This window comes from Sarcophilus harrisii, chromosome 5, assembly GCF_902635505.1.
Source record: "Sarcophilus harrisii chromosome 5, mSarHar1.11, whole genome shotgun sequence".
In the NCBI taxonomy this organism is placed as follows: domain Eukaryota; kingdom Metazoa; phylum Chordata; class Mammalia; order Dasyuromorphia; family Dasyuridae; genus Sarcophilus; species Sarcophilus harrisii.
In genome coordinates, this window is record NC_045430.1 from 6987192 (window position 1) to 7014023 (window position 26832).

The following is a 26832-nucleotide window of genomic DNA, read 5'->3' on the forward strand; positions in this document are numbered from 1 at the left end:
GAGCCTCTCCCATCACTGGTACTGAGCCATGTGACCAGCGGCAGAACCCAGCAGAAGGCCCGTTTCCTCAGCACCATCAGCAGGGATGGGGATCATCATGGCCGCTTGTGTAGCGCTCACTTTGTTCTCAGCCCCTTCACCTCCAAGTCCTGCTCACTGGTTTAGGTTTATTTGGGAGTGGGGTGAGCTTAAACCACCAATTTTTCCTCTATGGGGTGGCAGGGCCAGAATGCTTTGCAGGCATTTTGAGGGGAGCCATCAGCTGAATTCTCATGTTCCCAGGACAGCTGGAAGGAAGGCAGAGCGACCTAGAGATGAGAGCAGATCTCAAGGTCTACCATGTTTGTCACCTCTCCAGGGTGGCTACCACAACAGCCTCTCACACCCTAGCGTCGACCCTTCCTCGGCTTTAGAGCCCTCCCTCGCTTCCCCTCGGGCCTAGCCATCTCTGCCCCAGGAAACTTCTTGGATCTTCTCCCTTCTCCTGCAGCCTTCTAGGCCTGAAGGCCACCACTGGGAGTTTGGGGAGGCTCAGCCCAGCCCACATATGTGGGTACATGGTGCCCTTGATGTGCCAGTGAAGCCCCCCTCCCCCCCACATCACCAGAGAGGGCACAGTCCACCATCTAAAACAATCTCCTTTACTACTGGATTGATGGCTTCAGTTCTTGAGGCCACAGGGAGGCTCCAGGAGCCAGCTGGAGACAGGGCCAGGCTCTCAGGTGAAACGGAAGAGCAGAGCCAGCTGCTTCCGCCTTGTCCCTGCTGGGCCTGGCCCTCAGCAAGACGGGGTTAGTGGCTCAGGAACGGGGCCTGGCCTAAGGGGAACAGGCAACGGGGTCCATTTGTGCTTGGCTGAAGCGCCCTGCTTTGGGGCAGGCTGAAGAAAGCAAGGGGCTTGGGTGGCACTGGGCCCCCCACCCCCTGCCCTTCATCTCGGCTCCCACTGGAGCCTTCTCTGAAGAGGGCATGAGGCCGGAGCCGGAGCGGGGCCACAGGGAAAGGGCAGGGGGCTGTGCAGAGAAAGGGGCCATACCCACAGTTCACGCCCTCCACCTCTTGGCAACGGCAGGGTTGTTCAGGCTGCCTGTGACCGTGGTCCTTCCGATAAAGGGTCTCTGGAGAGCCAAGCAGTGGGCAAAGCCAATCCTAACAGAGGCCTCTCTGGGAGGCTCCCAGGAGATCCATGGGCCTGGGGCAGTGCAATGAGGGCAAAGGAAAGAGGAGGCCGCAGTCCCAGGCTCCTGCTCCTCTGGGCCCAGCCCCCAGCAAGCAAGGTATGGCTGAAGGAGGAACAGGGACACTCATCTCCTGTCCCCCTCCTGCCCAGCCTGGCCTCCTGGGCCTCCCTGCTTAGTCTCCTAGCCCAGAGCTCACGACCGACTGGGGCCAAGGAGGCCTGGCAGGACTGGGCGACCACTAGTCCTCTCTTTCTTCCCAACCGGGGGTGTCCGAAAGCCAGAAGAGCCAGGGAGACCTCAGGGGTGCCGCAGGACGGTCTGCAGGTCATCAGGCAGGGAACCGATGACCGTGTCAATGTAGAGTGCCACCCGCCGCAGCGTCTCCTCCTTCACTGGGAGCTGGTGGGCCTGGGCCTGGATCTGAGGAAAGGGGAGGGTTCCTCAGTCTTCCTAGGCCATGACGGGCCAGCTGCCCTGGCCTGTTCTGGTACCCCTCAGGGCTATGTACCGGGGAAGGGGAGGGGAGGGACGGATGGGAGTTGGAGGGAGGAGGAGGGAGGGAAGAGGGGAGACGCTCACAAGCTTTTCTCGCAGCTTCAGAACCAGATCAACGATCTCCACCTCAGACTTGTCCTTCACCCACGTCAGGATGTTCTGCAAGGGCAGAGAGGGGCCCTAGTGGTTTCTCCCCGGACCCATCCCATCCCGGGGGTGACCTGGCCCTGCCATCTTGGTGGCCCCTGGCAAAGGCTGGCCTGTGGCCCTACACTGGGGGCTTTATTTTCCAAGATCTGCCTTCGAAGTTTCCCCATTTGCCCTGATTCTGCCCCCCAGAGGCAGATCCCTCTGAAGTCACTTAGGGCCCCCCAGGCTTTTCTTTTCCAAGAGAAGCCACAAGCTTCCTGGGGCCACCTCTTGGCTCAGCCCTCAGTTGTCTCCCTGTCCTGGGGTCCCCCATTGGTGTAAGAGACCTCCTTCCAAGGAGACTCTCCTTGGAGCTCCCCAAGGAGACTCTTCGGGGCTGGTCATTCGGACACTTCCGAGGCCCGTGGCCTCTGTTGTGCTCATAGGGAAACAAGAGGGACCATCCTAGCCTCAGAGGTACCTGCACCCCATGGCCACCCCCTGCAACTCTGCCAGAGCTGGGCTTTGCTAGCTCCACCCACAGCCTCCTCCAGGATCGGCTGACTCAAGGCCACAAGCCCCCCTCCTCCCTCCACACCCCTGGCTCCCTACTGCCTTGAGAGGCAACCCTGCTTTTGTCTGTCTCCACAGCCTGACCCAATCAATCTGAACTCATGCCTTCTCCGTGACTGCCCGCTGGCCACTCCGATACGTTGCCTCCCGTGCTCCCTCCCCTCCAAGTTCCAGAGCCCCCCTCTTTGAGCCCCACCTTCTCCAGAAGCCCTGAAGCATCCCAGCCCGGGGCTTCACATTGGGTGACTGAAAAATGGCTGGCAAATAACTGGCATCTTGTGGATCCTTCACCACACTCCCTCTCCCTCCAAGCCCCTTGGTCCCCCCTGCCCCGTGTAGCTTCCACTCACCGCCTCGCAGATCACCTCCAGGTGCAGCGCCTCCAGCTTCTGGGTCATCTCCCTATGTCGCTGCCGGTACCAGCCATCAAAATTTGGAGATTTGAAAAACCGCCTGCCAGGAGAAAGATGGCCACCTGAGGTCACACCAAGCCCACGAGCAGCCCCGGGTGGTGCCACGGCTTTTAAGAACCAGAGGGAGCAACCCTGCTGGTTATCCATAGGAGTCCAAAGGCCTCAGCTCATGGCAGGAGGCTTTCTTGGCCTGCCACTGTTTATGCGCTTCATTTCTGAGAGTGACTGTTAGGGCCTGCTCTATGAGAGACTGTGGGGGAGAAGGGGGAGGTGGGGAGCAGAAGGCCCGGACTAGGACCCTGCCGCCATTTCACCTCTTCCAGCCCCAGTTATGGCAATAACAACACCCATAATGGTGAGCGCCCAGCAGGGCTGCTGGGAGGTAACTGACAGAGTGTCCTTGTCCATCTCAAGCCCGAGGCCAGTGCTGAGAACATTTGCCTCGGCAGCACCCGAGAACTGCTTCTCTCTACACTCCTCTGGTGCCTTTGACGGTTTCTTTAAGGGCTGTACACCCTAGGCTCAGGCCTCCCTCCCCCCCTTCCCTCCCCCCCCGCCAACTTCCCCCGACTCTAAACAAGGAGACTGTGTTCCACCTGCCCCCGTGGCCCCACTGTGTCCTACCTGTACAGGCCAAGCCAATCACCCTTGAGGACACAGGTAAGCTGGGGGCCGGCGTGCTCCAGGGTCTTTAGGAAATCATCCTGGCGGAAGGGACGGATCTGGGGGGGAGTCTGTGGCAGAGAGCAGCTGTGAGGGCTGGGCCCCAGGTTAAGGGAGGCTGAGCTAGGGCTGCCTGGGAGGGACAAGAACAGGACACCCAAGGGCCGGCGCTCACCTTCCAGGGCGTGACTGCCCTCTGCAGGGGCATTAGGCTGGCCATGTAGTGCTCCTGAGGAGAAAGGGAGCCTTGGTCATTCAGGCTGCCCCCAACCCCAAGAGCCAAGCTGCTTTCTCCACAGAGGCTGGGTTCCTGGCACGTTGCCTCTTCCATCAGCCCTCTGAGTACTGGGGCTTTTTGCCTTGCTTTGTACCCCCAGAACTTCACCCAGTTCCTGGCACACAGTAAGTGCCTACATAATGCTTGCATCACTGGTCCCCCACCTGTGCCTCTCTCTCCCTCCCGGCCCAAGCCTAGTCCAGGTGCCAGTTCCTGGGATGACAAGGGGCATTTGGGGTTGGGGGTGGCAGAGGTACTGCCCCTCACCAGGGGGATGATGAAACTCTGTGTGAGCTCTAGGAGATGGCGTCGAATCAGAGCGCTCTGCACCTCCGAAGGCCGCTTCCTCTGGATGCCCTGTAGGAAGAGAGTGCCCAGGATACAAACTTCCTGCTGCCAGCCTTCAGCCGAGGGACAAGGACCCTGGGGGCACAGGGGACGCTCACCTTCAACAGCCTCTTAATGAGCGTTTTGTCCTTGTGCAGGTAGGTTTTGTAGGAGGTGTAAAGCCCTGGGGGAAGAACAAAGGCCTATCCAAGGCACTGCCTGGGGGCCAGCCCCTGAGAGGTGAAGGCGTCCTGTCTCTCTATATCCGCTGGGCCAACAGCTAGCTTTGTCCCGTCCCGTCTCGGTCCCGAACTGCCTCCATCCTAGCGGCCCTGATGCCCTTCCTCCTCACCTGGCTTGGTGTCCAGAGTCTTCAACTTAGTGAGTTTCTTCATCTTGACTTGCTTGGGAAGATCCCCTAGAGAAACAGGCCTGCTGTGCCAGGTCTGTCAGGGAAGGCCCAACAACCTGGCAGCTGGCCAGGGGACAGGACCCGCTACAGCCTTTCCTCATCTGTCCCTACATCTGGGGTCTCATGGTGGCGCAGCCTTGTTCCCTGGTCCGTGGACATGGGGCAGATTGCCCTGCGGCGGCCGGGTCCTAGTGTCTGTCCCAGGCTGGAGATGGGAGGAAGCTGAAGAAGCTGGGTTCACTGGGGTTCACTAGGTCTCTCGGTTGCCTCCAGAACCACGGAGACCAAGGCCAAAAGAGGGGCTCTCAGCCTAGGAGGCCCAAGACCCTCATGGAGGCCTCAGCAGGGGCTGGGTTCTGAACCTTACCTGACATTTTGAGCTCTCCGATCCGGAGGATGTGTGGCCAATGCTGAAGTGTTTTGATAAAGAAAGGATTTGTGACTCCCAGGACAACATTCGGTCTAGAGGAAGGGAGAAGGAACAGAGGACAGAGAAAGGGAAGGATCAAATAAGAGGCGGAGGAAGATGAGGGGCTGAAGGAGCCTCACGCCATTACTGAGGGTCATCCCCGGGGCCAAGGGGCTGCAGGGCAGAGGGGGTACTCACGGGGCCTGGGTCCGGGTGGTGTACTCCTTGAACTCGCTGTCATGGATGGTGAAGTAGGGCCGGTAGTCACAGCAGAACTTGAGAGGAGTGAGACAGCTGCAGTGAGAAGGCCTTGTCAGCCCTCGGGCCGGGCTGTCGGGCCCCGCTGCGGCCCCGGGAGCCCTGGCACCAGGCCCTGAAGCGCCAAGACTTGAGGAAGCTGGAGCTGGGAGCCAGGAGGCTCTGTTGGGGTTTCTGTGACCAGGCCAGCAGAAGCCCGAAAGGCTTTTCCCAATATGGTCAGCCTATGGTATACCTAGCGGGCTGTCAGAGGCAGGTCAGCCAGAAGGGACGGCAGTCTTGGGAAGGAAAAGCTCCGGGGGACTGAGCCCAAAGCAGTCTCTGGGTTCCCAGGGTAAGAACCTAGAGGATTCTGGGCTCATACTCAAGAGCACAGCCATCAGCATAACAGCCCGTGCTCTGCATCAGCAGAGCGAGGGACAGCTCAGAGCTGGGAGCAGCCTCAGAACTCATCCAGCTCTATTAGAGGCCCCGGGTGGGTGAGGGACCAGGGCAGGTGAGGGCAGATGCCAGCTCAGTCACCAGCAGGTCCCTGTACAGAAGCTCTCCCAAGAGTGACAACACAGTACTCCCGGGACCATTTCCAAAGGGCCTCCCCAAACTGATCTTATTTGATCCTTACACTGTCTCCCCCCACCCATGGCATGGGATATGTGTTGGTAAGGACACTGAAGCTGCACCCACCACCCCCAACAAGGATACCAGGAGAGACAGATGGCCTGAGGCCAGGCCCGGCTACAGTTCTGGGAACTCTCATCTTGGGCTGTCACCTACCTGGTCAGGGCCAGCACCATCTCTGACGAGATGGTTGGAGACGGTGCCATGACGACCAGGGGCTCCCCCAGGAGCATCAGCTCCCACAGTAGCTGGATGTGGATGAGCACAGGCTGGAAACACCTGTCAGTGGGGGCAGGACGGGGTCAGCAGCTGGGAAGGGAAGGCCTGAGCTCACAGCTCCCAACTGCCTCTGATGGGCAACCATGACTGTCCAAGTCACGGGAGGGTTAGAGTTGTGGGCACTGCTCTCCACGTGGAGAACCCTCCCTCAAGTCCAGGAGTTCTTAACCTCTCAATAGCTATTCCACTCGAATCCTAATTTTATTTTGAGCTTTTATCAAGTTGCTTCCCATGTGGAGTGGGGGGGCTCCTTCAGACTGACTGCCCAAGGGGTCCAGGATACCTAAAGGTAGTGGTGAGTCCTTGACCCACATGGAGTTTGTAACCTCAGCCTCTTCTCCTACAGAAGCTATCCCCAGGCCTGAAGCTTTTTCTGGGCGGGCTCCCTGGGGCAGGCCCTCACAGCAGGTGGGTCTGTCACAGCCTGGAGCACCTGTCACTCCCTAGGACTTCCACCAACTTCAGGGGGGTTGTATTAGTGCCAGACCCATTAGTCCCCTCTCTCAGCGCCCCAGGCCAGGAGACATCCCCTTCTCCCCCATCACCAAACATGCCCTGGTCCTCCTTTCTCAGTGAAACTAGTGTCCAGGGCATGACAGCTGGATTTAAGATCTCCCAGGAAACTTCTCCTTGTACAAAGGAAAGGAAAGATGGCAAGGGTGAGGAGGCCCTTCCTCTCAGCCTCCCGCCTTCTTTATGGCCCAGCCCGGGATCAAAGGTTTTTGTTGAGCTCCTTGGGACAGCTCGGATCAATCCTTGTGACTTCTTCCCCTGGATCACCATCTCTGGGCCCTTCACCACTCAGAGGCTCCTCCAAGATCACAAAGGACCTCCTCATTGCCAAGGCCAAGGAAGCCTCTGATACTATCCGCCAACTTCACCTTCAGGAAACTGCTCTCCTGCTGATCTGATAACTACAATTTGTTTTAATTTTATGGACACCTTTGTTTTTACAGCATTAGTATTTCTTATTATTTCTTATTTCTGATATTAGTATATCAGCCCCTAACTTCATTTGGGCAAATGAAAGTCTTTGTAACAAAGATCTTTTTTTTAAAGGTTCAGTCAAAGCAACTGACACCGTCAAATTGCTTTTGACGGTACATAAAACTGCCTCCACACACAGTGCCATGCCTACTTTTCTCCTCTTTCTACTACTGGACCTCTTCCTATACCTGATTACTAAGTGAACATCTTCCTTAAGGACCTGTGGGCACCATGACAGCACCATCGCCTCCCATGGTGGCCCCTTTCCACGTTTCTAAAGTGCTTCCCACAATTACATCTTCTCTCCCGAGGGCCAAACCACAAATCCCGGGATCTTAGCATATAAGGGCTTCTCAAAGGTGCTACTGGACCAGGAACCCCTTCTACTTCATCCCCAACAAGGAGTTACCCCACTTCTGCTTGAGGATGGACCTCCAAGCAGGAGGAGGATCTCACCACTGACCAAGGTTGCTGTCTATGTTCTTCAGAAGACAAATAAGAGATGAACAAGCAGTTCAGCCCTCTTGTCTGAATGTCCCACCCTCACCCTTCTTCCCAAACCAGGTCTCTGGAAACATTCATCCCCTTCCCTCTAAAACTAGGCCCTTCCTGAGACACTGAGCTCACTCCCCGCCTCCATCTGACCAGCTGCCCAAGTCTGCCTGGCACGGGGTCCCTGGCACATTTTGGCTCCTCCTCCTTACTCCCATCCTTACCTGGAAAATTGTAAAATGACCCCCGACCAGTTCCCCATTCTCTAGCCCACCTAATTCAGTCCTAGGTCCCGGCTTGCCTCAAACGTTTCCCATGGCTCCATTCTACCCTGGGAATACACATTACATTGCCTAGCTTAGCCCTCCTCACCCCTGGCTCATCTTTCTCCCCAGTTGCTGTGGCGCCAAAACAAACGTGACAGTAACCACTTGTCTCACCATCATTTCCCACTGCCATGTCTTGATCATGGCTTCTCCACCACCTAGAAAACAATTTCTTCACCTTCCTGCCTGTGAGGGTCACTCCTACCCTTCTGGCCCACATCCAAAACTCCCTTCCCCCTAAAGTGTTCTGGGTTTCCCCGACCCCAAATTGCAATGCTCTGGTAACTAGCAGTCCCCCTCCCTCACTAGGATGTGAGCTACTTGAATAAAAGAGCCATGATCCCAAGTCCCTCTGTCCTGTCCCCCCCTTCCCAAACACATCAGGTACCATAGGAATGAATATTGGTTTAATTAACACTTGCATTAGTTGATCCATGTTCTAAACGCTTACCTGAAAAGATCCAGCTCATTAACACTAGAGAGAACCAATGGGGCAGGAAGCAGGTTCTGGACGGAAAAAGAAAACTGGAGTCAGCATTAGACCCAGGACTGCAACCCAGTCCACTGAGGTCTGGCCTGCCCTCTTCTTCCTTTCCCTTCCTCATACTGTCCTCTCGAGCCCAGCCAGCGATGTGTCAGCCAGGAAGAGCGGCAAATGCCCAGCCAAGGCAGAACAGGGAAGGCTGATTCAGGTGGCGCCCAGGACCAGCTCATGAAAAGCAACACTTGTCACCCCGCAATCCAAGTTCTATGTATGGTCTGGGAAGGAGGCAGGAGACAGGGCTGCTTGGTGGTATTGTGTATGTGTTCATGTGTAAGCTTGTGGGCATATACAAGCCCCAGAACCCGGGCCAGAGGAAGAGAAAAACAGCCCCCTGGGGCCTCTTACCTCCTGGTTAAACTGCTTCACAGGGCTTGACTCTAACTTGTCTACACGGGATGGGATCCGGACCTGCAAGAGTGAGGATTCGGGTCAGAGCAGCTTCATAGGCTGACAGAGGACCGGCATGCTTCTGCTATCTCCACTGCTATAGTCATACGAAGTCCTTGATGTCCCAGGCCCGGGCCCTGCTTGGTTCGGCTCCACTCTGTGGAGGCGAAGGGTGTCTTTTCACCAGACTGGGATAACCCGGACAGCCAGTGCTGACTTGAATAGAAGTCTAGAGTGAGAGGGGCCCTTATTATCAGAGGTGAGAGCTGAACCCAGGCCTTCTGAACCTTTTCTCTGCTGTCACACCAACCTTTTTGACTGTCACAATGAACTTGTATTCCCAAAGCGACTCAGTACTGGACTTGGGGATTTTGCTGGAGATGCCTGTCAAATTTCCAATTTCTGTCTGGTAAAACCTTTTTGGAATCTAATCTCTGTACGGGATGTTGTTATACTGCCCCCCTCTCTCTCCCCAAGTTTTGGATCAGCCTCAAAAGCTTACATCATTTAACTTCTGTCTGCCTCAGTTCCCTTGTCTGTAAAAAGGGGATAATAATAGCACCTTCTTCCCAGGGCTGTTGTGAAGATATAACTAAATAATGTTTATAAAGTGCTTTACAAAACCTTAAAGTATTATATCAATGCTAGTTTTTTATTAGTAGTAAACGTGTTATAAGGAGGAGCCCAAGTTTAGATCGTGCCTCTGACACTTAATAGCCATGTGACTGAGGGCAAAGCCCAACCTCTCTGGACCCCAAATTCCTAACCGGTGAAATGGGATTTCTACCACCCAGAGTTACACTTAAGGATCAAATGTGAAAGTACTTGGAAAATAGAAATATTGCTTTTAACATGTATGGGACTGCCTGCCACCTAGGGAGGGGGTGGGGGGAAGGAGGGGAAAAGTTGGAATGGAAGTGTTTGCAAGGGTCAATGTTGAAAAATTACCCAGGCATAGGTTTTGTTAATAAAAAGCTATATATGTAAATATATATATATTTAAAAAATAAAATAGAATTATTGCTTATTATTATTCACAAATCTGGTAAGTCATTGATATCTAAGCAAAAGATTAATAATCTTGAATGCTTGGGACCCTGCCCTACAATCCCCTTACAGCGTCAGAGGCGTTGTCCAAACCAGATTAAAACCCGACTGAGAAAGAGCTCACAGATAAACCCCACACTAGAATATCGGCATGGGAGTGGGCACTTTTCTAAGCTGATATGGAACTGGCAGGGATCACTTGTCTGGGTCTGACACTAGTACTGATCCCTTAAGCGCCTTCCAAGGGACCCTCTGATCATGTAACAGGCCCAGGGGCCTGCCCTGTCCACACGGGCAGCAAGAGTGCATTCCCCTCCCTTTCTGAGCTCTAGGTAGGCCACAGTGGCCTTCTCTTGGTCCCCCACACGTCCTGCGTCAGTCTCAGCTTCTCATTACCTGTATGACGACTCCCATCACAGGCAGATTCAGAGTCTGGCCTGGCACTGGGGGGGGCCACTGGTCAATCTCATTGCATACTGCCAAGATACATCGAGGAAGAGTTAGAAGGAGAAAGTCCAAGAAGCCAGGCAGGCTCTCACTTGGTGTGGTCTTCCCCTGCCCTTGCCCCCCTCCCATGTCAATGATGGGCATCTAGAGTGTGCACTGACCTGCCTGAGAGATCAGGGGGCATCACTCTCAAAGGTCAGTCTGAACTGACCAGCTCCCAGTTGGCCAGAGCTCTGGAAGCCAGAGGAAAGCTCAGAGAAAAGTGCTAGTCCTCATCTCATATTTAGACAAGGTACCACGTTTAGACACGGTGCCAGGCAAGGCACCACAGAGGGGGGCTTTTTCAAGCAGAGCCTATGGGTCTAGCAGCTGGAGCACCTCTCCTCATATACGTGCCCTCCCATCCTGCTGACTGGTGGCATTTGTGGCTTACCCGCCTCCAAGCATGGAACCAGCTTCTCAAAGTACTCAGGAGCAATAAGGTTCAGCAGCGACTGGAACAAATTCACATAGGGCAGGCGGGACACCAGCACCAGCGACTGAAAGGGAGCCCCAGGGAGGGAGCTTAGTGGGATGGGGGCGTCTTTACGGATGCCTTCTTTCCTCCCACTCTCCATAAAAACTGGATCTAAAAGTACTCAGGGTTGCCCTGACCCTGACTCAACAGCATAGAGTAGAAGGTGTGTGGGATGGGGGACTGAGCAACGGACCCAACAGCAAAAAGCCCTAGATTTAAGCCCCGGGCCCTCATGTGGGACAATCATGGAAAGGAGATGGGAGCAACTGGAGCAAAAGGACAAATGGGAACCTAGTCTGGACCTGGTAGTCTTCTCTGCCCCTAAACCTGCCCTGGGGCTGCATGGGGGTGGGGATGGGGAGAGAGATTTCCAACAGTCAGCTCCTGGCCTCTCCCTACATCCCAGCCCACTTCTCTTCTCAGCTGGGGGAGAAGCGGAGGTCCTCCCTGGACACTCGGCCTTACCTTCTGAAAGTAACCTCTCTTCACTGCACTGTCCTTCACCTGCCTGAAGTACACGTAGCCAAACAAGTGGGCAGTCTCTCTCTGGCAAAGAGAAGTGGCCATCAGGCAAGCCTCCAGGCTAGTCATTCCCCTCCTGCCCCCCAGCCCCTCGCCTGCTGCCCTTCCTGTCAACGGGGAAAGACCTAAAGACAAGGATTGTGGGTAAGCTGTCTCCTCATGCCTTCTCCACAGCAATGTGTGGGCTGAGACTTGGAGAGGAGCACCCAAGAAAGAGGTGAAAGGCTGACATGACAGACATGAAGGAGGGCCTCTAACCCCACTTAATAGCTCTGGTTCTGGGATGGCAGCAGGCCACACCAAGGTAGGAAGGCCTAATTATCCCTCCTGATTGGGAAGTTGCAGGAGGGCAGGGCCACCTGCCTTCTTCACCCCCTGCCTTCCACAGGCCTTATTCCCCCTCCTCTACCTTCCCCTCAAAGGTGTAAATTCTTGCTGAACGAATAGAACAAAGAGGATTCAGAATCTGCCCTCTTGTTAATAGTGGGACCAGCTGGGGTTCAGGATATGGAAAGGGAAGGAGAAGAAGGGACAGGAGGGGGAGTTTCAGGGAGTCTGCTTCCCAAACCCTCAGCAGGACCAGGGGAAGCTTGAGTGGCAACAGGCCAGTATACATGTCCCCAGAGCTCAGAAGCAGGGCATCATGGGACAGTCCCTGGACTCCTGAAAGAATAGGCCCTAGTGCCAGAGTCTGACTGTAACCACCCCTTCTAGGCAGGGTGGCCACAAACAAGTCTGTGTTTATGGCTCCTGCAACAGGTCGGCGGAGGGCCTGCAGCCTCAGCCACCAAGAAAGTATACGTGAGTCCCAGTCTATATGGGCCGAGCATAGCCCCACAGGACGGCTGTCTTAGCCTTCAGATGACTGCAGGGCCCCCTACCCTGTATTGCATTAAGCCTCGGTGAGGAAGCCCACCCTCATGATGTCTGCAGGAGCCAGAAGAGAGAGGCCGGAAACCCTCTGCCACATTCTGGGGTGGCCCACTCACCTGCAGGGTGACAGGAGCCCCTTTGTTATAGCCATCATCATCATCCATGGAGCGGGGGCTCCTCTGTCCCCCCGACTGGCGCATACGGAAGCTAAACTGGGTGTCCCCAAGGCAGCCTGAAAGAAGCAAAGCCCAAGGCTAGTACACAGTATCCATGGTGGCACAGAGATGGCATGGCAATGTACACTGGTGGATGAGCAGCTCAAGCCAGCCCCTCTGATGCTCATGGAGAGCTCTCAGCCCCATGCCCTGGAGAGGAGTCCCAAGCACAAGACAAACTCAGTTTCAATTTGCGGAAATGAGTAGCCTGTTCCAGGCCCTGATTTCTGTGGCTCAGCACACCTTCTGTACAAAACCCCGGGGCCCAGGACAGTGCCCCCTCTGCCTCCTGTGCTTGCAGAGAAGCCGGGCATTCTGCGAGGGAGCAGAGAAGGAACTCCAGAAGGTCCAAGGCTGGGACCTGGGATCACATGAGCAGCAAGAGTCAAGTGGTTTCAGGAAAAGCAGAAGAGGAGGCTTCAGCCCCAAGGAGAAAGTTAAATGGCTTTCACTGCCTTTCAGCAAAAAAAAGCTTCAGTGGTCACTTCCCTCCTTCCCTCCCTGTAACTGCTCCTCTGGCCACAGTTCAGATCCTTCTCTGCCATCAGGGGCCCTTCCTAAGAACAGAGGATTTCCTTCATGGCCTACGGCACTTTTGAGAACACTCTGTCAGGCCCCAGGTCCCTGAAGCTTCTGTGGCGGGCACATCCAGGGCTGAGGACACCAGAGGCCAGTCCAGATGACAGGCTCATGTTTCTCTTCCCTAAGAAGTCCCTGCTGTGGGCCACGGGGCTTGGAGCAGGGCCATGCCAAAGGCCAGGGCTGGCAGGGCCTTCCTCCAGACAGAGCTTCAAATCCCCCCAGAAGTGGAACAAGAAAACAGTGCTGGGAGTGGCCCTTCATGATCCTGGCCATGGTGTCTGAGCACATGTGTGCTAGGGTACCATGGGCCCTATCACATACAAAGGGAGGCCTGGGGCCTAGGACACAGGGATCCCACAAGAGTACCTCAGCTGCCTCCCAAGGCTGTCATAGTGAAACACCAACTAGTCCACATCAGCACTGACACAGCAACAAGGTGAGCCACACTGAGGATGTATCCTCTGCCTTATCACCTTAAGAGATAGAGACTTCCCACCCTCTCTGGGGAAAGGAACTTCCTGCAGTGGGTCCACATGCTATGTCACAGCCTCCCCCCCCCCCCCCCCCCCCCCCCCCCCCCCCCCCCCCCCCCTCCCCCCCCCCCCCCCCCCGCCTTCTCTCCTCTCCCCTCTGGGTACTCTGGGCCTTCCTTCCTTATTGTGACAATTTTCGGTGGGAAGCAGAGGTGCCTACCTGAATAGGAGTCAGGAAAAGACAAGTAGCAGATGCTCGTTTTCTGTAACAAACAGGAAAACACAATGAAAACTCCAAAATGTCGCTGTCTGAAGGGCATTCCAAGAGTACAGGAGACCTACCTCTTTCTCTGTCAGCCTGCAGTCATAAGGGTACACCAGCTGCAGAGGGAAACAAATAGAACACGCCGTAAGAATACGAGTGGGACGTCTCCTTGGCGATGAAGAGATGCGTTTACGGTCCCCCCTCCGAGAGGGTGGGAAATGCTTACTACGGGAATCAGAGGCATAGAAAGTGAGATGATAAATAATACCCAAAGCCACAAGACAGTCAATACCAGCTAAAGAAAAAGCCACAGTTCTGGCTTCTGACAGCAGTTGCAGGAAGACCTTTTGCAATTGATTTTTAGTGATAAGTCAAGCAAAAAAAGAAAAGGACTGTTTCCCAGCAATAACTGGCTACATGTTTAAAGTTTAAGGTGAACAAGGATTACTGGGGTCTCGGAGGTATGAGGATTTTGCTGATTTAGCAAATAAGTTATCATTAAATCACCTGGAATTTCACAAGGTGAAAACGGCAATCCTGCTTCCAAAATAAAGAGCAGGAGAGTGAGGTTTCTTACTTTAAAAAAAAAATTTATTATTCTATTTTTTTTTTCTTGTTATACACGTACATTCAAGTTTTAAAAAACACATTTCCTTATGAATCACATCGGGAGAGAAAAATCAGAACAAACGGGAAAAACCACAGGAGAGAAAAAAGAAAAAGGAAAAAAGTGAATATAATGTGTGTTAATCTACATTCAGTCTCCATAGTTTTCTCTCTGGATGCAGATGATAGTTTCCATCCAAAGTTTATGGGGATTGCCTTAGATCACTGAAATGTTTAGAAGAACCAAGTCTGTCATGGTTGATCATGGCACAATCTTGCTATTGCTTTGTACATCATATTTCCAGTTCTGGTGAGGAGGTTTTTGATCCAAGTCCTTAGCACCTCTGGACTCTGCTGGAGTCTCTGCAATGCTGGTTGGGGGCAGCTTCCACAGAGCCACATAGCCTTGGTGGCTGGGAAGAACAATGGTCAGCAGACACTGACATACCCACAGGAAGACTGGGCAAAGACACATGAAACAAACCCTGAAGAGAATGAAAAAGTCTTGTGACATCCTATAGGGGTGGGCCCCAAGAGACCATATGCCATCCGACAGGATCTCTTGCTTTTAATGGCAAGGATGTCTGGTGCCTTCAAGCTGGGATGAAGGAGTTGATCAGAAGAGAAGCCCTGGATGTTATGAGATATACAGAAGCTCCAACCACATACCTCTACTGTGAAGATTTGTTTGGTCATGAGACCAGGGTTGAGGAAAAGAGTGAGGGAATAAACAACAAGAGCTAATAAAACATTAAAATGTTACATCCCTCCTTCCTTTTTTGTGTTTAAGAAAGTTACTCATTTTTTTTTTTTGGGTGATATAGTAATGAGCCATACAAAATGCTTTTAAAACCCTAAACTGTCATATAAATGTGTTACATTATTGTTATGATTGTAATTAAGGCCCCTCCTATAGTGAAGTTTGGTACAAGGCCACTAAATTTATCCAAATTGATGAATACCATTGAATGTATCTTAAAAATTTCCAGTTTAGAATTATATCTCAATGTAAGACTCTAGACACATCTGGAAATGTTTAGAATGCTAAATATATATCAACGAAGTATCAAATTATAGTCTACATCAATGGCATCAAACTCAAACAGAAACAGATCTCTGCACTGACTTAGAAAACCACAAAATGACATTTATTTATTATTATCTTATGTTTTTATTTATTTGGTTGAACATTTCCCAATTACATTTTAATCTGGTTCCATGATATTGACAGGGTATAATTTTACTTTGATCTTATTTTTTAATATTTGTATCAATGCCTTCTGTTTCTTACAAGATCAGTTAGCCTCAATCTCTCCCTTTACACTCCCAAAGAACAAAAAGTATTTTTTAAAGACAAAAGAAGAAAAAAAAAAATCAGGACAACTGATGAATACATTGAACAAATCCCAGAACACGTGCTGTGTGCAACCCCTGTGACCCCTTCCATCCCCCGCCACACTGGAGCTCAACTAATCCTGCTAGATTGTCATTACTGTTATACTACATAGTGGCAACAGCTACTATATGAAGATAAACTGTGAATGACTCATTTCTTCTCAACAATACAGAGTTTCAAGAGAATTGTGAAGGGCCCAAGATGAAAGATGCTATCCACCTCCAGAGAAAGAACTGATGGAGTCTGAATGCAGACTGAAGCTAATTTTTATTTTTTAATTTTTTATTTTTTTGGCCAGCATTTTCTTTTGCAACACAACTAATATAGAAATGTTTTTGCATGACTGCACATGTATAACTTAAGTCAAAGTATTTGCCTTCTCAATCTAATTCAGTTCCAATTGATCAATGATGGACAGAAGCAGCTACTCCCAGAGAAGGAACACTGGGAAATGTGTGTGAATTGTTTGCATTTTTGTTTTTCTTCCCAGGTTATTTTTATCTTCTCAATCCAACTCTTCCTGTGCAATAAGAGAACTGTTTGGTTCTGCACACATATATTGTATCTGAGATATATTATGACATATTTAACATGTGTAAGACTGTCTGCCATCTAGGGGAGGGGGTAGAGGGAAGGAAGAGAAAAGTCGGAACAGAAGTGAGTGCAAGGGATAATGTTGTAAAAAATTACCCAGGCATGAGTTGTCAATAAAAAGTTATAATAAAAAAAAAAGTATTTGCCTTCTCAAAGAGGGAGGTAGGGAAGGAAAGAGAGAGAATGTGTAACTAAAAAGATGTTTTTAAAATGTTTAAATTATATATATAATTAAGAAAAATAAAACAATTTTGAGTCATTTTTCCCATTTACATTGCTGTGTTCATTATGGAGATTTTCTTTTTTGGCCCTACCAATTTCACTTTGTATCAGTTTATATAGGGCTTTCCATGCTTCTCTGTATTCATTATTCATATTTCTTAGAGCATAGAAATAGTCCATTATAGTCCCATACCATAATTTACCAAATCATTTCCCAATCAATGAGCATCTACTTTGTTTCTAATTCTTTGGATATAGCTAGGAATTTTTTCTTATACATGGCTTCCTTAGGGGTATACATCTAGTAATGATGTTTCTGACTGAAAGATTATGGGTAATTTAATCACTTTATTTGCATGATTGGAAAGTGCTTTCCAAAACGGTTGTGCCACTTTCACAGTTCCTCCAACAATATATCAATGTGCTTATCTTGCCATGACCTTCCCAACACTGGGCCTTACCATTTTTTTTTTTTTGGGGGGGGGGATGGAATTCTTTTTTGGACAATTTGCAGGGAGTGAAGTAAAAACTCTGGGTAGTTTTGATTTGCATTTCTTTTAGCATTCTTGCATGCAGTTGTAAATATTTTGCAGATTTTTCTGTGATTACTGTTTCTTCATATCCTTTGACTATTTATCTATTGGGGAATAACTATTAGTTTTATGTGCATTTATTGTTTATATGTGTTGGATACCAAGCCCACATTAGAGAAATGAAAAAATTTTGCACAAACAAAACCACTGTGAGCAAAATTAGAAGGAAAGCGTTGGGAAATTGGGAGACTTTGGAAAATTAATTGGGAAAAGTTTTGCAGCGAGTTTCTCTGATAAAGGTCTATTTCCAAGAGATAGAAGGAATCAACTCAAATTTAAAAGGGCAATTATAATAAGTAGTTAAAGGCTACGCTTAAGTGGTTTTCTTTCCTTTCTACAGGGAAAGGTGCTACTATGTCCTGGTTCTAAAGACTAAGATAACTTTTCACACTAACCTTGATGCAGCCCTATCTCTAAAGAGATCAAAGGAAGAGGAAAGGGATCCCCATATGCTAAAAGAGGTATGTGGGTTTTTGGTGCAGAGTGCCTCTCACCTGGGGAATGGCCAAGCAGGGCTGTAAGCAAAGACAAAAAGGACGGTTTCAGAGAAACCTGGGAAGACTTGTGTGAACTGATGTAGAGGGAGAGGCACAGAACCAAGAAAACAACGTGTGCAATAATAGTCAAATGAAAAAGTCAAAGGACTTAGAAAGGCTTGATAACTCAGTGGCCACCTTCAAGAGTCACATGACCAAGTTGCAAAGTAAGATGGTTTCTGGCCTTGCATAATTGTGACTGTTTTACTTTATGAAACATATCTGTTACAAGGTTTGTCGCTAATGTTTCCAGTTCAGGAAGGATACAGAGGGCGAGAGAAAACAAACGCTTGAGAACTGAAAAAAGTGAGATAAAGGATGAGATACTGCAAGAGAAAAGAATGAAAAACCAGGGACGGCTCCTTGCCAAAAGCAGGCTAGGGATAGGAAAGTCCCCATAGACCACTATAGTTCCTTCCACTTGGGGGATGCAGCTCTGCAAGTCCTCCAAAGCTTGCCTCTAACCAGTCTAGCTGCAGTCTCTCCTGAAGGCAGAGAACATGTCGGCCCTCTACAAGTTACCTGAGAAACCCGTTCATCTCTGGCCAGTCCGGGTAAGGGGAAAGGAGGAACACTGTGAGCCCTGCTGTCACCTAGAGCTCCAACCACAGCCCAAGAGGGTCACAGTCTCTAATGCTGTCAGAACTCAGGTACTTTGAACACTTGTCTGTCCCCGAGGCAGCCAACCATCCAAAAAGGTCATAGATTCAGAAGATTCAGAAGGAAGAGATCTTAACTCCCTTCATTTTATGCATGAAGAGACCTGACACTCAGAGAAGGGAAGAAATCTACTCAAGAGCACACATCTCATCTGAATGAGTAAAGCTTTTATTAAAGGCTTGCTAAGTTGGGGGGGGGGGGGGGGAGAAGGGCTAGAGAGAAAAGGCAGACAGTTCCTGCTTATAAGGAACTCCCATCCTAATGGGGGAAGATAACACAGAGAGAAGGAAAGGTGCCCCAGCCCTCGGGAGTGACGGTGATGCTCACGGCCAGGCTATTCTTTTCCTTGTCCTTTCCCCTGTGTCAAGAACTGGCTGTTTACTTTACTCTTCAGTGTTTTGTGTTAACTTCCAGGTCAGGGTCAGGGAGCAATCCCTTCATCAATAGTAAAGATTCCCAGGGTTTGTGTGGTATCTGCAGATACTAAGTATCTTCTGGGAAAGAGTACAAACAGACCCAGTAGCTCTGGCAGGAAGGGGTGTGTGTACATGTGGGATGACTGTGTGCAACTCCTGCTCAATACCAAGACCTTCTTCCGCTCCAGCCCAGTCCTGGTCCAGACAAGAGGTGTTCCAGGGGTTCCTCCTTCCTCTCTGTTCTCTTCTGCCCCCCACTGGTCAACTCTTCCTGGATGACTTTTTTTTTTAAATATATGGAGAACTGGAGTGGACTTTGTTGGCCGGCCATGTGTGGTTGGCAAAGTAGGAGATCCCTTTGCTAGTCCAGATGGATGTTACCCCAAAGATAAATGGGCCCCGGAGAGGGCAGGCAAGAGGCTATTATAGGGAGCTCAGAGGACTGAGGATATCCTGGGGCCCAAGGATCAGGAAGGAAACTAGAGGCACTGCAAGGAGGAAGTATTTGGGTGGTTATAAGGTTTCATAAAAATATGGTTAAGGTAGCGAAACCGCAAAAGTCTTACAACCTTGATTTTGAATGGTCACCGTGAGGACTCTCTGCAGCCTCCTGCCTATAAGTGGGATACAAGGTAGAATAAGTCCTGGAATAGGACCTGGGGTTAAGGGAGCGAGTCCCTCCCTTATATAAATGCTCTGGGCAGTTGGGGAGGGGAGGGGGGAAAGGACAGGACAGAGAGCTCACTTTCCCTGGGGAGGGAGGGAAGAGCTTCTGGGAGGTGACAGTAAAGGAAACTAGAAGAGGCTGGGATGAAAACAGAGCCTTAGGAACAGACCGGTTTTGCTAGAACATAGAGGATGTGAAGGGAAATCATAAGAGATCAGGATGAAGGTTGACTTTCTATGTAGAGCAGAAATACTAATTATACTTTTCAAGGATGCCAGAATTCTAAAGTAGGCCTTATGAAACTGGTGAGGAATCAGTCCCCAAATTTAGAAACCAGCTCATTTTTTAAAAATTCCAGGATTTTACATTTTCGACAACATGTTAATGATGTAAAGTAGTAGATTTTAAGTGTAAACAGTCGTGGAGGTCCCTAGGGATCAGAGGACACTTCGGAGGATGGGGGAGGGGGGCAGCCCACGGGTAAGCAAGCTTTGAAGGAAGGCAAGTATTGAGAAACCGAGATGAAGCGGAAATGCATTCCAGGCACAGCAAATAGCCAAACTAAATAAGATTAGTCTCGTAGAAAATTGCATTCTGAGATGAAGCCTAAAACTCTCTACCATCCCATGAGCCCTGAATAACTGATATAAATCATCCCAATGTACCAGCTGCAGCGCTCCTGTTCCCCCTGAGGCCATCCTAAGCTGCCTTCCCTTGATTCCGGGACACCCCCAGTCCGTCCTCCAACTTGTTCTCTTCATCTCGCCCCATGACCACCCTGTGATGATTCAGTCTTCCTGACTCCTCACATTTCCTATCAATCCACATCAGTCCTATCCGTCTCTTCCCTCCTGAATCTCCTCTTCTTTAGAGATGAATCAATCTGGGCTCACTCACTTAGTGATGAGAGAAACCAGAGCTCATCCTCCCCCATCCCGTCTCTAGGGATCTCCAATCTGAGCCCTTCTCCTCTGCTCCTAATGTGGAAAGGCCCAGCGTCCAGGCTGAGAGAGCTAGCTAGCTACCACGGTAACCCAGCAGCTATGATTTGCTGAATGTCACTATTTTAGAGGTGGAAGCCTTTAGAAACCATCAGATTCCTATCCACGGAGGAATCTCTTCAATAAGGTTACGGAAAGACAACAATCCTCTTTTCAAAGGAAGGAAGGAACCAGGAAGAAACACTTTTTTTTTTTAATGGAGTCTTTTTCTCCCCTTAAAAAGTCTCACTAAGTTGAAATCTGTCTCTCTTGGTCTTGGGTTGTGTCCTCCAAAGCCACGCAAGTTCCAGCACCTAGAACCGCACCTGGCACACAGCAGGCTTAGGGAATGACGTCCACTCGCAACTTGACTCGGTTTAAAAGCTCCGCTCCACACACCCGAAACCTCAGCATCAGTCAACCCTCTAGCGATCGCTTGGGACACAAAGATTAGCCCTGCCCCAGACTCCCCAAACACTCCCACTCTGAGACCCTGTCAGGGACCGGCTGCGGGTGTGGGCAGGCACAGAGTGCACGCCCGCAGACGCCCCTCCGCGCCCTGGAAGCCGGGACCAATCACCGCTTGCACCAAGCCCCGGGACGGCCCCCCCCCCCCCCGCCCCCGCACACAGCCTGACTGCCCCCGCCCCGCTGCCGCTCGCTCCTGAAGGGCCAGACCCCGGGGCTCCCGACAGAAGCCATCTTTCCTGCTTCCCACAATGCACCTCTCAGCCGGGCGGTCACTCTCCCCGACGCGCCCCCGGGGATGTTCCGGCGGGGCCCGGAGAGCCAGGGACGCTGCCCCGGAGGAGAGCGAGCTCGGCCCTGCAGGCCCAGGCCGGGAGGAGACCTAGGGCTGTCGGCCGGCCCTGCCCGCTCCCCCAAGCAGACCCAGGGCACGGCGCCCTCCTCAGTCACCGGCGCGGGGGCGGCAGCCGCGGGGCTCCGAATCCCCGCCCCCACCCCGGCGCCCCGCCCCCCAGCCTCCTCACCTCCAGGGCCTGGCCCAGCTCCAGGTCGAAGGCCACCACGCACACACACTCGAGCCAGGAGGAGAAGCGCGCCCAGGGCAGCGGCGGGCGACGGAGCCGGCGGGCCGCGGTCGGGGTGGAGCCCGGGCTTTCGGAGGAGTCCAGGCCGGGCGGCGGCGGGCGCGGGGCAGCGCCCCACAGCGCATCCATGCCGGTACCGAGGCCGCCTCCGGCTCCTCCTTCAAGGCGACTACAGGCCCGCCTCAAGCGCCGCCGTACGGCGTTGTCATGGAGATAGGGTCGCGCCGCGCGCGCCGCCTAAGGGCCCCAGGGCGTCTGTGCCTGGGCCCGCACCGCCCCCTCCGGCTCCGCCTCCCGCCCGCGCCGGGCCTGCGTCAGATAACCATAGAGAGCGACCTAGAGAGATAGCCGCGTCCTCAGGCTCGGAGGGACGCGCCTCACGACGCGCTCTCGCCACCTCGCGGTCGGAAGAGCGCGCTGCGTGTGAAGCTCTCTTTGCAGGCAGAGAGAGTAGCCTTCCAGTGCCTAGAGCGTCCTCGGTCTCTAGATGAGGACACTTCCGGTAACGGCCCGGCTAGGAGGCCCCGCCCAGGGCGGGCAGGGAGGCGGTTGGGAGCCGAATGGGGTGCAGGTGCCTAAAATGGGGGAGGAGAGGGATCCGGGAGGGACAGAGATGGAGTCCGTGATAGGAAGGGGAGGGGAAGGGAGGAGTCAGAGAGGGGGAGGGGGGAGGTCGGGGAGAGGAGGGGGAAGGAGAGGGGCGCTAAGGGGGAGGGGCGCTAAGGGGGAGGGGCGCTAAGGGGGAGGGGCGCTAAGGGGGAGGGGCGCTAAGGGGGAGGGGCGCTAAGGGGGAGGGGCGCTAAGGGGGAGGGGCGCTAAGGGGGAGGGGCGCTAAGGGGGAGGGGCGCTAAGGGGGAGGGGCGCTAAGGGGGAGGGGCGCTAAGGGGGGGGGGGGCGTGCCGGGGGGGGGGGGGGGGGGGGGGGGGGGGGGAGTGTTTGGAGGTCGAGCAGGGACTGGGCTCCTGGATGGCTGCTGATGGTTTCCAGGCGGCTTGGCCAATTTATAGAGCTAATATTAGTGTCCTTCAGCGTGGGGCAGGGGTCGGTCCAGCCAACATTTATTAAGCCCCTACTGTGTGTCTCTCCTTGGGGGTGGGCGCCTCCCGGACTCCTGCCGTGGAGGGACCTTTGGAGTGAGAACCCGCCTGGGCACGGCTGAGCTTTTCTCCCAGAACCCCGGGTTCGTGGGAAGGTTGGGCCCGGAAATGTGGTGGTGGGAGCTTTGGGAGGCGGGAGACTACCCAGAGGGAGGGACTATGCTGGCCCGGGCTGGGGGGAGGGCACCCTGACAGACCTGCTGGGGAGCCAATCAGAGTGCGCGCCCCGCCCCCCGAGCCACGCTCCCCCTCCCCCCCATGCCTATCGGAGGTGCAGGGTCACTGGGGGAGTGGCCCAACTGGCCGGGGAGCCCACGGAAGCAAGGGCTTAGATTAGATGGGCCCTCTCACCCCTGAGATCCCCCGGGGAGCGGTCCCAATTCTGCCTCAGCTTGGTTCCAAGTATCCCGTGCCCACATTTTGCAGAAAAGTGAATGCTGATGGAGCTTCTCTGTCTCATGGCCCTTTCTAATCCACATTCCAGCTCGGGGTGACCACTGGTCAGTCACGAGACAGTGTCTAGCACCTAGTAGGTTTGCATTAGGTAGGAGAGTGGATCTAGCTGGCCCTAGAGTCAGGAGGAGACGAGCTCAAATCCAGCCCCAGACGCATTTAACACCTGCATGAATCTTGGGCAAGTGAACTTAACCTCGGTCTGCCTCAATTTTCTTCAGATATAAAATAGGAATATTTAATATTTTTCCTCAGTTACATTCAGAATATTTTTTTTTGCATTCATTTTTTTTTTAAATTTTGAGTTCTAGGTTCTCTCCCTTATCCCCACCCACAATTAGAAACCACATGTGAACTTATGTAAAACATTTCCATAAAAGTCATGTTGTGAAAGAAAGCAGATTTCCCACCCAGTGAAAATGAAAACCCTCAAGAAAAGTTAAGTTTAAAAAGGAGCTAGAGAATGTTTCGATCTGAATTCAGACACAATGGGTTCCTTCTCTGAGTATGGAAAGGATTTTTCTTCACATCCTTCAGAGTAGTCATGGATGATTGTACTAGTGAGCTTAGCAAAGTCGTTCACAGCTGGTCATTGCTGTTACTTTGTATATAGTACATTTTACTTGGCTTGAGTTCATGGAGGACTTAACAGGTTTGGTTGTTTTTTTGTTCTGAGAGCATCCTGCTCATCATCGCCCATAGAAAAATAATATTCCATCACAAACACGTGTCACGGTTTATTGAATCCTTCCCTAATTGATGGGCATCTCCTCAATTTCCAAATTTTTCCCCCAAGATGAGAACTGCTATGAAAAATTAGGAATAAGAATAACACCTTCCTCATAGGTTGTTTTGAAAAATAGGATAATAGTTGTAAAAGACTTAGCACAACGATTGGCAACAATTTATGTGTTCTTAGTTAATGATTAATATATCTTTCCTTCCTGTTCTCTTTCTCCTTTTATCTGAGCCATTAGGAGTTCATGGTCCATCTGGACAAAACTAACATTTATGCTGAGATGTTTTGTCCAAATACAAAAAAGAACAGTTTTATACAGTTTATACAAGTCTGGGTACCACTTAAGGGAACACATTGATGAGTTGGATTATGACCAGATGGCAGCAGCCAGGGTCAAAGGCCTTGAAGTTATGAAAAGATTCACTGAAGAACCTGAAGATGTTTGACCAGAAGGAGAGAAGCTTAGGTGCCAGGGATGGGGGAAGGTACCAATGCTGTCTTCAGGTACTTGAGGGGATGCCACGTGGAAGAGGGTATGGCTTTTTTTTCTTTGGCCAAAAAGGCAATAACTAAGTACATTGGATGGAAGTGAACAGTTAAAGCTGCCCATGAGTGGACTGCACCGCTTCAGCAGGTCTGAAGACAGAGACCAAATGATCACTTCTCTGGTGGATTGGAATGAAATTCTTGGCTCCGCATGTTCCTTTCAACCCTGAAATCCTGAATTATACATACATTTTGGGATACCCATAAAGGTACTTTGCTATTTCTTTGGATAATTTTTAGTTTCCGTCCCTTCCTCCTTCCCTCCCTCTCTCCCTTTGGGCAACTGGGGTTAAATGACTTAAAGCTAGTAAGTGTCAAGTGTCCGAAGCTGGATTTGAACTCGGGTCTTCCTGACTCCAGGGCCACTTTTCTCTCCACTGTACCACCTAGCTGTCCCAATTTTTAGTGTTTTTATTAAGAATGATTAATATGAGTAGATTTTCACAATTGAAAATAAAAGCTTCATTTTAGCAAACAAGTTATCTAAACTAATTATAAGGAAAAAATGTTAGGGGGAAATGGATTGAGGAGGTACTGTGGTGGTAGACAAGTAGTTGCTATGGTTTTTCAGTCAATGAATGTAAACTTCCCTTTCTCAATTTCCTTCCGTTATTTCTCTGGTTCATTCTTTGTGCTAGCTCCAAGCTGTGTTGGTGGGTGGCAGGTGAAAGGGATGTCAGCCCCAAAAGAAAGCAAGAACTCAAGTAAGTAAATCACAGCATAGTGTACTGGAGTTGTTGGAATTACTAATTGGCAAGGAACTTTTCAAATGTGTTTCATGAATGATGGTATTGTCCTCCCCCTTCCCATGCTATGCCCGAGTCTTGAAACAACATGGCAGAAAGCACTCCATCTGCTATTGGCTTAAGCTCATCAACCTATCAGGCTTAGGGAGGACAGTAGGGTCAAACCGGGGCCACCATGGAGAATTCTGCTTAGTTGGCCCCAAAGTTGGAAATAAGCTTCTGCCTCATCCCAGCCAGGCTACTTCTGCAGCGTTTTTGTCACCTAGTGACTTACTCCAATAGCCAGCGCCTATCACTTCTAGGATCAAATACAGAATCAAAGCTCTTCATAAACTAGACCCCTTTCCCTGCCTTTTCAGTAGTCTTCACACACCTTATTTCCCACTTCATACCCATCCATCCAGGGATCCCTGCTTCTTGGTTGTTCCTCCAACAAGACCCTCCACTCTCAGCTGTTGGGTATTTTCTTTGTCCTTCCACACCTATTGGCTTCCCTGTTTTCAAGAACCAACTAAAAGCCCATCTTTTCCAGGAAGCTTTCCCAACTTCTCTTACTTCTAACACCTTCTCTCTTTTAATGATTTCCTACTTTTCCTGCATATGGTTTGTATGTATTTATTTGCTTGTCATGTCCCTCATTAGATTGTGAGCCCCTTGAGATCAGGAACTGGCTTTTGCCTCTTTTTTGTATTCTCAGCCCTTTTCGTTGTATCTGTTACATAGTAGGTTCCTAATAAACATTTATTGATTGATTAATTGTATGACTTTTGTTGTTCTTCTTATTACCTTGGTCTGTTATTTTGATAGTTTCCCTAATATTAAACTAAATCTGACCTGGTCATACTGTATCTGATCTTTGTGATATATTACTGAAACTTCTTGCCAATATTTTACTTAAAACTTTTAACATCAGTATTCATTACGGACATTGTTCCATAGTTTTCTTTCTGTTTTGAACCTCCTGGCTTAGATGGCATAACCGCATTTACCTCATGGAAGGAGTTTCATAAGATGTCTACTCCTACTTCCAGATAGCTTACCAAGTGTTAGAATTAGTCTTTGAATGTTTAATGGAATTAACTTGTGAGCCCAGCTGGTGGTCTTGGGTTTTGTCCTTTTGGGAACTCAAGATCAGTCTTCTTTTCTGAGACCACATAATTTAAATTCTCTGTTTTTCATTCTGTTAAAATTAAGTATTTCATAATTTTAACATATTCATCTATTTTATTGGCATGTAATTGAGCAAAATAATTTCTAATGATTTCTTTTATATTCTTCATTTGTCGTGAATTCACCTTCTAAATTTTTTGATATACCGGTAATTTGGTTTTCCTTCCTTTCTTTTTCAAATTTGTCTAGTGTGTTTTATTCATTTTTTTAATTAAAGTATCTGGGTTATGTTTGCCATTATGTGCAAAAAACTTTTCCTGATCCCCCTCAGTGCTAGCAACTTCTGAGATTACTTCCAGTTTACTGTGTGTTCCGTGTATCTGGATATGGGCAGTACATACATATTTTTTGCATGTGGTCTCTTCCATTAGAATGTAAATTCCTTACAAGCAGGGTAAGGAAATTTTGCTTTCTTGTACCCCCCAGTGCTTAGCACAGTTCCTGGCACATAACGAGCGTTTAATAGATGCTTGTTGACTTGACTGGACTCAATTTTTTGTCTGTTTTCAATTTTGTAAGGTTTCTTTGATTTTTAATGGAGTTTTAAAATATATTAATTCCTAGTTTTTTAAGTTGCGTGCCCCATTTATTCATTAGTTCTTTCTCTTTTGTTGATGAAAGTATTTTAAGATATTGATTTCGTCTTAG

The 26832-nt window shown here is 50.5% G+C and overlaps 1 protein-coding gene across 3 annotated transcripts; it reads right to left on the reverse strand.

The window, feature by feature from the left end:
- Window positions 1–621: 621 nt before the first annotated feature.
- Window positions 622–21693, reverse strand: DENND6B (DENN domain containing 6B). Of its 3 annotated transcripts, none has more exons than XM_031941219.1 (20): window positions 21374–21693; window positions 13789–13827; window positions 13667–13709; window positions 12293–12408; window positions 11247–11327; window positions 10698–10803; window positions 10214–10293; window positions 8729–8791; window positions 8291–8346; window positions 5912–6034; window positions 5078–5173; window positions 4838–4932; window positions 4411–4476; window positions 4178–4242; window positions 3999–4088; window positions 3630–3683; window positions 3416–3525; window positions 2729–2831; window positions 1761–1835; window positions 622–1601 (listed from the first exon to the last, which is right to left on the reverse strand). In XM_031941219.1, the coding sequence occupies exons 1-20, from the start codon at window positions 21560–21562 to the stop codon at window positions 1479–1481; spliced, it is 1773 nt and encodes a 590-aa protein (XP_031797079.1). In that variant the 5' UTR covers window positions 21563–21693; the 3' UTR covers window positions 622–1478. The 3 variants fall into 3 exon arrangements, with proteins under 3 accessions (XP_031797079.1, XP_031797080.1, XP_012405842.1); XM_031941220.1 differs by lacking the exon at window positions 21374–21693 and adding an exon at window positions 21107–21337; XM_012550388.3 differs by lacking the exon at window positions 21374–21693 and adding an exon at window positions 20708–20958.
- Window positions 21694–26832: the final 5139 nt, after the last annotated feature.